The sequence below is a fragment of the Aspergillus sclerotioniger genome, assembly GCF_003184525.1.
Source record: "Aspergillus sclerotioniger CBS 115572 chromosome Unknown BO94scaffold_16, whole genome shotgun sequence".
Classification (NCBI taxonomy): domain Eukaryota; kingdom Fungi; phylum Ascomycota; class Eurotiomycetes; order Eurotiales; family Aspergillaceae; genus Aspergillus; species Aspergillus sclerotioniger.
The window spans coordinates 539,064-548,890 of record NW_020291006.1 but is presented as its reverse complement, the minus strand read 5'-3'; the positions used below and the strand labels follow the sequence as shown (position 1 = coordinate 548,890).

The following is a 9,827-nucleotide window of genomic DNA, read 5'->3' as shown; positions in this document are numbered from 1 at the left end:
GTTCTATTCCAGACGTAAAGCGTTCTTGGAGGCGAAAGAACCAAAGCAACCAGGGCAATGATGATGGATATATTCACCCAATCTTACCATGTAGACGGCGATAGATCTATATTTTCCTTATAGTAAATGAGAGCATTATGGCAAGTCAAAAACTAACTCAGGATTCTTTTTGACGGGAATAGCGAGTCAACAGCAGTGGATCCGTTAGGGCCAGCAGCCCATCTAGTTATTGTCATGCAGTAAGATTTATTATTATTCATGACTGAAAAAGATCGAAAATCGAACGACTGAGAAAGAAAAAGATGATGTCTAGACTCCACACACAAGTCGGTGGGTGTGATCCATAAATTAATGCACACTGGAGCGACATCTTCGGCCCTACGCCCTACGCTCCCTCCTCCCCCTTCTTTGGGCGTTTCTGTACTCCGTACCTATTTTTCTCAGTCTCACGCTGTCTTCACCTAATCAAAAGCCATCCATATCAGGGGGTGCAAAAACATACAACAGAAGGGATTCGCTGGTGGTCACCCACCCAACTACTAACCTCCCGGCGTGTGGCTTGAGTACGGCTGAGCGGACGGGAAGCCCTATTTTCCACACCCTGTGGTCGTATGTACCATTCTTATATTTGGTATGAGTGATATAGGGGTGATTATGCACTCTTCAATGGGCTATGTAGTTGGGTGAAAACAACATGATATCGAAGGAGTGGGTGGGCCCTCATTCCTCGTTACACTAAATAAACCTAGGTAAACTATATTTATTTCTTAGCTCGTATATCGTACACTAGATAGTTGGGTGCTCGCTCCACTTTTGTCTGTCTTGATTATTCTTGAATACTTGAACACGTTCAAATCGTCTTCGTTAAAGCAAACAGATGAACGGTGTCGAATCCTCCCAATCGGGAAAAGCAACACCGAAAACAGATAAGTAAATCTAAGATAAATAAGTTAAGTGGACAATTTCTCTCTCTCCTTGGTAAAATGTTGATTCATGTGTGTGTTTGTGTGTGTTCCTATTATTGTGCAGGTTCCAAGATACCTACCCTACCCCTTAACACCGGAGCCGCAGCTTCGCGTAGGAATGCGTATACCAGGCAAGAAAATGAAATCCAGCAGCTACTAGTAGTGAGTTATCCCAACAGAAACAGATGATTTGCATGTGGGGAGCAAGCGCTGCTGAACACTTGCATAGTAGTCTCTCTTGTCTCTATCCGGAACCCATATGTATCCCATGGAAACTAACGCAAGTCCCCTTAGCTGACAGATATGGTTCTCTGTTGTGGCAACATGGATACACCAGTTTTGAACCACTGGATGTAGCCTATAGCTTTTGTTTTGTGGCTTGCTTTCAATTATTAGAGAAAATGCATGAGGAGTCTTCATCTGTGGGGATAGCAGGCAAGAAACTGTGGGAACCATAGAACATTAGGCTTATCAAAGAGGCTAGTCCTTTTTTGCTATTGCAGGCCATGAGGGTAAGATGATGTATTAAAGCATTGTAAATCTCTTCACCTAAACGCTTTGGACTAGGAATTTCGAAATCAAACTTAAATCACACAGGAGGACGAACACGGTCGTTGTACATGAGAGGCCACAAGTCTTGCTCTTTGGATACCAGTGACTCCTTTGATCATTTCCATCCGCGCGATAACCCATTCGCGGAGAGCATCGCTTGCAGTACATGCCGTTCCTGCAATGTAAAGGGGCCACAACAGGGGCACAGTATGAACGGCTCTCAGATTCCCAGGCCTAACTGGCTTACCGCAGAAGTGGAGGACATATAGCACGCTGTAACATATATGGCTTGCATTTTCATATATTTCCGCGTCAGAATTTCGGAGTATAGCTCTGTGTGATATAGGTAAGGAAGCCGATGATGAAACGGGAGATGGTGCCTTCAAGAGTATTGATGTAGCCTCCACGAGGGTCTGATGAAGAATAATGCGCGCACAGCGCAGCAAATTCCAGGTATGAGCGATATCAGCGCTAGGATATATATCGTATCGTCCGGTGTACGCTAAAATAGATTCGTCTGGACTGGTCACGGTCTCATATCCATTTTCCGATGGAAGGCTCTCAGACCAGTACACAAAGTCATTATCGACTGACAACAGTTTGGAGATAAGTTGAGGTAGTTTTGCCTCGTTTGTAATCTCCTCTTTGGCCAACGCCAAAACGGAGCAGGCTTTGACTATTATGTTGGCTAATCTGGTAGCAGGTGCTTCTTGCGCTGTTTCATAAAGACGGGCCTCGATGATCCAGTTTACTAATCTTAGTGGTGCCCGCACCTGACGTTGCAGACAGTTGATAAGCTACTAGTCGATTAGAGATACAGCTTACATAGGGTGGTTCATGAGGGACTCACAATTTCGGTGCGCAGGCTGAGAAATATAGATCGGCCAATCCTATTCTGTAGCTGGCTTACTCCTCGAAGCTGTATTAGTGCTAAAGCGCCATTCACATGCTTATCCCATGGGTGCAGATCGTTGTCGAAATTCAGAGTGACTGTCTAGTTGAGGAATGATATGATTAAGCTGGGTAATTTCTACGTTGTAAGAGAAGACTTACTTCGTACAAGGCTAGGAGCATCACGCTGACTAGCATTTGGTCAGATGCCGCTTCAGCCGGATCGGCTAGAGCAAGTCGGATATCGCGGATAGCACGAGAATACGACTGACCCGCTGCTTGAATCAACGTGGACGCATTCCGCAGATTGGCTAGGCTAGCTGATCCGACAGCAATGGCCAGATCGGCCAAGTAGCCGTGTCCTGTCACTCGGGCGTGGATCGTGGCGAGACAGTCAGGATGGCTGGAGGCATGCCCAGCCCCATTCACGAGGTAATGATAGAAAAAGAAATGTAGACCCTGTTGTTCTGGTAAAAGCCTGACCATCATCCAAGGGTCATGAAGAAGTGGCGCAGTGGACTGATGAACCGTAGTCTTCTTTTGAGATAATTTAGAGCTTACGGAGACTGCCTGGTTGCTGGAAATCAACTGAACAGGTAAGCCATTGTCACAAAAAAACCCATTTCTGTCCAAGGTCTCCGCGGTTTGATCCCGGAATTCGAGGGAGTGTTGGTCTCGGTATCCATCACATCTAGAACCGGCCCTGGCGCATTGACAGCATGTTGGTCGAGAAAAGTCGCACTGGCCCCCCACATCCTGTTAGTCAAGCTTCAATAATTGTGCAAGAGCAAACATTCGACACCTTTCTTCTTTTGACTCGACATTCCAGACACGCTCTGCTGGGCTTCCCGCGATAGACCATTTTGTCTCATGGCTTGGGTTGTGAATCAAGCTGAGGTGAGTCTTCCAAATAGATCGAGCGGAACAATGTGATTCGTCCTTGCTTTGTAAGCCCGATTCTGGAGATCGGACTAAAGAAAATCCCGTCGAGCTGGTTACTGGATTCAGAATAGCCTTTCCACCTATGTGGGTACTTCCTTGCTTTGTAATCCAGATTCCTGAACTCGAACTAGATAATTGTAGATTCTTGTAATTTGTCCGGACAGCCGGTTGGTCAGTAGGCGAGCGCGTCACGTGCCTCATCATATTGGCCACTGTGTTGTTGTTTTTTTCTTCCTGTGTAGCAGAAGCCTTCTAGCTAGTTAATCAATATTACTTGTTTTCTTCAGCTTCGTGTTCTAATAGGTTATAAACCTGGTTCTTTGCTGTAAAGTACTGTTATATTTGTTATTAAATATTATTTAAAGTAATTCTATAAAATTTTAAGTTATTAAGGATTTTTATAATACTTCTACAGAGTTGTAATTGCAAGAATACTGAATAATCTTTTTTCTTTTTTTTATAATATTAAGAATCCTGATCCTGATTAGTATTTATAATCTATAACCAACTATTTCATACTAATCATTAACTAGAAATTAATTTGAGTCAAAAAAGCTATAAAAAGATCTATAATAAAAAGTAAAGAAGAAATTATATTATTCTTATATATTAACAAGAATAATATAATAAATATAAATCTCTTAATTCAAATAAATCAAATCTTGATAAAGTTATTAGAGAATCTTGCTGGAATCTTAAATAAAATAAAGAGATATATTAATTTTAATATATAGGATTTTATAATTAAAATAATGCTAAAGAATATTAGATTATAAGATTCAATAAATAAAAAATTAGATAAATCTCTAATTGTATATATAAACCATAATATTTAGTATACAGTATCAATTAATCTATAGTTATAGCTGATTATCCAGTTAAATAAGAATATATTAAAATAATTGATAAAATTGAGTAATTTAAAAGACTATACTAATAATATTTATAAAATAACCAAATATTTTATTTTTAGTTATAATTATATTATAGTCCAGACTGCCTGATTCAAATTTATTAGAATATTAATGTCAAACCCTAGGATCGCTTCTCCCTGTTCCTGTTAGCTTAGCTCCTGTGTATAGTGCGTACCTGTGAACTGAATCAAGGTAGGTTAGGTCAATGACTATTCTAAAGCGGACTGATCTTGAACAGAAGAAGAGAAGTAAGGCCAGATAGTGCCGCGCAGCTATCTGTAAGTAAGTGCGGACGAGTGTTGTTGCTAAGATTTACCAAAACATATGGTTACTTAAAGACAGTGTTATTGAGCACGAAGAATAGAACTAACTAAGTACGTGAAGGAGTGTCCTTATATATCTGTCCCTCGTATACCATTCCGTATACCATCGGGTCTATCATATACCCGCTTGGTAGTCATAGACCATGATGGTATGTTGTATACTATATGCCTGTCTATATACCATAGTCATGTGATCCGTGGCACCTAATGGTTCGGGTTAGGATTCTCCTTAATAAGAGTTTCCTTCTGTCTGGATGTGGTCTTCTGCCTGGTATACCCGTCTTACTAGTTGTCCAGCTAGCAGGGGTCTGTAACATCACCTCCCCTTCTTTGAGGTTCTTGTTCTCAAGAATATAAAGGTGCGTGTCCCTCGTCCAGGTTGGCTGAGTCTTTTGGTTTTGTTTTCTCCTAGGATGGATCATCATGTCTCTGCGTAATCATTATAAGGAGCGCTGTCAGCAGGCTGACCAGATTGTTTGTAATGGTATCCAGGTTGACTTTCCTTACATCTGGTGTGATTCCCACAGTCTTCCTTGTTTTATGGATTCCAAAAACTGAAATTGTGCGGCCTGCACTCGTCGTGGTTGAAAATGTGAAAAACAATTTCACAGTGACTCTGAGTGGGATAAGCTTCAACGTGATGAAGAAAAGATAGCTCAAGAGATTAAAGAGACTGAAGAGCAGATTGAGCTGTTATTTATGAAAATGAAGCATTTGCGAAAACATCACAAATTTCTTAAAGATTGTGGTAGTCGGATGTTAGATCACGACTTGAATGTGTTGGAATAGCTGGATAATGAGGATTCTCCAAGTGCTGAGGATCTCCGAGAGCTCGAGCGTCTGGCTGACGAACATGATGCTGCTCAACTTGCCGCTGTGTTAGATAATCCTAGTCTGACTCAGTTAATTGGTTCCTTTTCTTTCTGGATGAACTTCGATCTGTCTGTTAGTAGTACTGCTTCACAAGCTGGTAACAGCCTGTCAAGTTCTTAATAGGTTTCCACGTGTTTTTTGAGATATCATATCCTTCCTATTTCACCAGATACTGCAATCTGCTGCTAATTTTCCTGTAATCTAAGATCTTTTTAACTTTATATTCTTATTCTGTATTATTATCAATCTCCATATTTTCTATAATTCTAGTATTCTTTAGTGCAGGTTCCAACAATGAGATATAGAATACTGAGTGAATTCTGTTCATTGATTTTGGCAATCTTAACTTATAATTGACTGGTTTCTTCTTGTCTTTGATAACAAATAGTCCTAGCTTATAATAATCAAGCTTTTAACTTAGTTATTTTATCTTGATGTTTCTGCAGAGTAGAAATACTTTCTCTCCTCTTTTAAGATTAGGTTCTCTCCTGTATCTATGATTGTAGTATATCTTACTATATAAGTTTATAAACTTAATATTTTAAAATAACTGTAAGTACATGTTTCCCGTAAATATAACAATATTCTTGACTATATTAGTAACTTACTACTTTTTTAATAGCATTTCCAGAAACCTCGGGTGATATCCGTAATTAATATAAAACAGTAAGACTCTAATGATTAAGTAACTAATATTGTTATATAAGAACTGTATTATTAGTAATAGATTTACTTAATTATTTTATTAATAATTTATATAGTATCTCAAGTATTGCTTAATTATTTAGTTAACTCTTTTTATTTACTTATTTGTCTGCAGGTGGTAAGTCATTATTATTTATTCTTTAATTCTTATAAGATCTGTAAATGATCTCCAGAACTTTAAGATAAATAACTTATCTTAATCTGATATAATATACTTTAGCATTCTATAGTATATAATAATATTTCTTAAAAATAATTCTGCTATCTGTATTACTGTTATTATTATCTTACTTAATATAAGATAAATATATTTAATAAGATGATTAGTAATAACTGTGATAGTATTAAACCCTTCTAATTCTAGTAATAGACTAATAAAGTCAATTATTATCCATTTTCATGGCTGTTATGGCACCTTTTGTACTTGTATTTATCTGTAAGGCTGGTATCTTATAGGCTTGTTTCTAATATAAGTCTTATATTATCTAATATAATCGCGTATTTTCTGTCTAAGGTTCAGGATGTAATAATTTCTTGTGATTAGTTCAGTTATCTTTTTCACTTTTAAGTAATCTTTAAATGGTCTGTCATAGTGTTTAGTCATAATCTCTATTCTTATTGCGGTTAGTATAAAGATTAATCTATAAAAGTATATTAGTTTATTCTTATTAATAGTGATCTTGTCTAGTGAGCCCTTGCTCATCTCTTAAAATATTTTATTATTTTTTATATTTTCAGCTAATTATTTAATTAGGTTGTTATCTATTTCCAACATTACTGCTAAGTTAGTCTTATTATAACTGATCAATCTATCTGTATTCCGTTTCAGGATGGCTGGTTTAATAGTCTTTTTATCTAGTTTGTAGTCTGGCCTGCGGCTCAGTATATCTATATATTTATTCTCTACTCTCTTACAGTGTATAATTCTGAAGTTATATTATGACAAAATCTTAGCCCATCATGCCTGCCTTCTGGTTAATTCTTTGATTGTTATGAAGTAGGTTAAGTTCTTATAGTCTGTCTTTATAATAACAGTATGCTTTATTTCTTTAAGGTAGACTTTCTATTGTTTGAATATTATTATTATAGTTAGTAATTTCTTATCGTGAATGTTGTAGTTGAGTTCCGCTTAAACTAACTTTCTTAAGTAAAATATAATCAGTCTTAGCTTTCTGTCTTCTCTGGATTGTGTTATACGCATACTAACAGCATAATCTAATATATTAGTTTTAATGGTTATCTCTTTTTCTAGATCATGTTATACAAGTACTAGTAATATGATAAATTACTACTTAATCTCTTTAAACATGTTTTACTGTGATTCTTTTTACTGATACTTTTTTAACTTCTTTATAAGCTTGAAGAGTAACATTATATAGATAATATATCTATCTATAAATTATTAATAGTAATTAACTAATTTAATAAACTATTATAGTTCTTTCAGATTTCTGTATTAAGACTAATCCTGTATAACTTATATTTTAGCTTACTTAGTATAGATTCTCTCTGTGGATATCTAATATTCTAGAAACTCTGTTTTCTATATATAAAATTCATACTTCTTTAGCTTATATTATAATTAATATAGGTATAATTTATACAGAACTAGTCTTATATATTTTATATATTCTTTCTCAGTTTTTAAGAAGATTAATATATTATCTAAATAAATAATTATAAATTTATCAAGATATTCTCTAAGAATCTTATTAATATATTACTGAAATGATACTGGTATATTAGTAAGTTTAAATAATATAATTAAGTACTTAAAGTATTTATATTTTATTTTAAATATGGTTTTTTATTTTTTACCTTCCGTGATGTGTATATGATAATATATATTTATAATATTAAGTTTAATAAATTACTTTATTTCTTATATCTTGTCTTGGATTTCTGAAATTAAAGATAACAGATATTAATCCTTGATTGTGATAGTATTTAATAATCAATAATCCATATATAGCTGTAAACTACTGTTCTTTTTTAATATAAATAGGACTCCATGTTCTGCTGGTGACTTTAAAGACCTGATATTATCTTTAGCTAGCTAGTTATTAATATACTCTTATAGTGCTTGCAATTTCTTTTTAAATATTAAATAAATCTTTCTATATACTGATAACTTTTCTTTCTTTATAGAAATAGTATAGTCATGCTTTCTATACTAAGATAATTCAGATTACTCTAGCTGCTTGAACAAATCCTTGAATTTCTTATACTATGGTGGAATCTGTATATTATTCTTAACTATAGCTAGAAGTTTCCATAAATCTTCTAGTTTCTGGATAATCATCTTAATCTCTGTGTTAGAACTGTTAATACTATATTTTTAATACTTTTTAGTTATTATCAGTGCCTATCTTGATAATTCTATAAGCCAATCTTTCTATAATGGCTTAGTTACTGCTATTACTTATATAACTATACTTGAAGTGTTATTTTTCTCTAAGTTATCTCTAATACCTGGCATGTTAAGCTTTTATAGCAATCTTAACCTTCCCTTGCTAGATTGCTTAATCCTTGCTTCAGCTCCTTGCTAAGTAGCGGGCCGTATAGATCCAGATCCTATACCTGGTCCTTGCTGGTGTTATCTTGGGCAGTCACAATTCATGAATTAAAGACTCTTAGTTTTTTAATTAATCTGTGGGTTATGATTCCTGAGTTATAGAATTCTTAATATAATATTATACTGTTTTAAAGATATCATATTAAAGTCTATATACTCGTAATAATCCTTTATAGTTATAAATATAATTCCTGACTTAACTATCAATGTAAGAGTTTCCAAATTCTCTTTATTCAGTCCTATAATCAGTTCAGGTTTTGTTTTTTATTATCTAAGTATCTTAAGCTATTGCATGAATCACAGGTTCATAAAGTTCCTGGTTACTTCAGAGTCTACCAGTACTTGGACTAATTAATTTAATATAATTACTTAAATCTTCAGATATGGTCTTAATTTTATAGTTGCTAATTATTATTTCAGCTAGTTAAGTGCTAACTGCTATGGATGTCTTCTTAAAAATCTTGAACCTTTTATCTTCACTATATAGTATATTATATACTGATTATTAAAACATGTTAGCCAATATATTAATCTATAATAAAAATATCTCTGGTACTCTTTACACGCGTAATCAAAGATAGAATATAGATAGTAGCTTATCTTAGTCCTAACTACTTCCAGTATCTTAGATTAATAGTTAATAATATATTTCTAATTATAATATATTAAGCATGTATTTATATAGTATATAAGTTAAGAGAGTTTATCATATCTTTAATAATCTTTACTTTCTTTAAAATGAATATATAAATATGGTTTATTATATCAAGATTCTGTTCTAGCAATGTTTATCTTCTGGCTAATCTCTGATAACTAGTAATAATAGTTTATATTATCTTATTTATATGTTAAATAAACTTCCAGATAATAAGAGCATCTTTATAAATATTATTTCTAAGTCTTATTTTATGATTTTTAATATTCTAAATCTTAATATAGATAATGCTGCATGATTATCTTAAATTTTAGACAGAATTATGTTAGATTCTCCGAGATCTTCTTCAAGATACGGTTTAATTAATAAGTAATATTTTTTTAATCATTCTTCTGGTTCTTCTTATCCTTGTCTTACTGTGATAGACAGGAT

At 34.4% G+C, this 9,827-nt stretch overlaps 1 protein-coding gene across 1 annotated transcript; it reads right to left on the bottom strand.

Annotated features, from left to right (window-relative positions):
- Positions 1-1,514: 1,514 nt before the first annotated feature.
- On the bottom strand, positions 1,515-3,271 carry BO94DRAFT_535948 (uncharacterized protein). The gene is made up of 3 exons (XM_025611905.1): positions 2,571-3,271; positions 2,368-2,511; positions 1,515-2,314 (listed from the first exon to the last, which is right to left on the bottom strand). Exons 1-3 carry the CDS (start codon positions 2,892-2,894, stop codon positions 1,550-1,552), a joined length of 1,233 nt encoding a protein of 410 aa, XP_025466825.1. The 5' UTR covers positions 2,895-3,271; the 3' UTR covers positions 1,515-1,549.
- Positions 3,272-9,827: the final 6,556 nt, after the last annotated feature.

Coding starts and splice junctions, on each gene's coding strand:
- BO94DRAFT_535948 (XM_025611905.1), bottom strand. CDS start 2,894: ATGGTCAGGCTTTTACCAGAACAACAGGGTCTACATTTCTTTTTCTAT. Junction 2,512..2,570: donor TGCTCCTAGCCTTGTACGAA/GTAAGTCTTCTC, acceptor TTCCTCAACTAG/ACAGTCACTCTGAATTTCGA. Junction 2,315..2,367: donor TCAGCCTGCGCACCGAAATT/GTGAGTCCCTCA, acceptor ATCGACTAGTAG/CTTATCAACTGTCTGCAACG.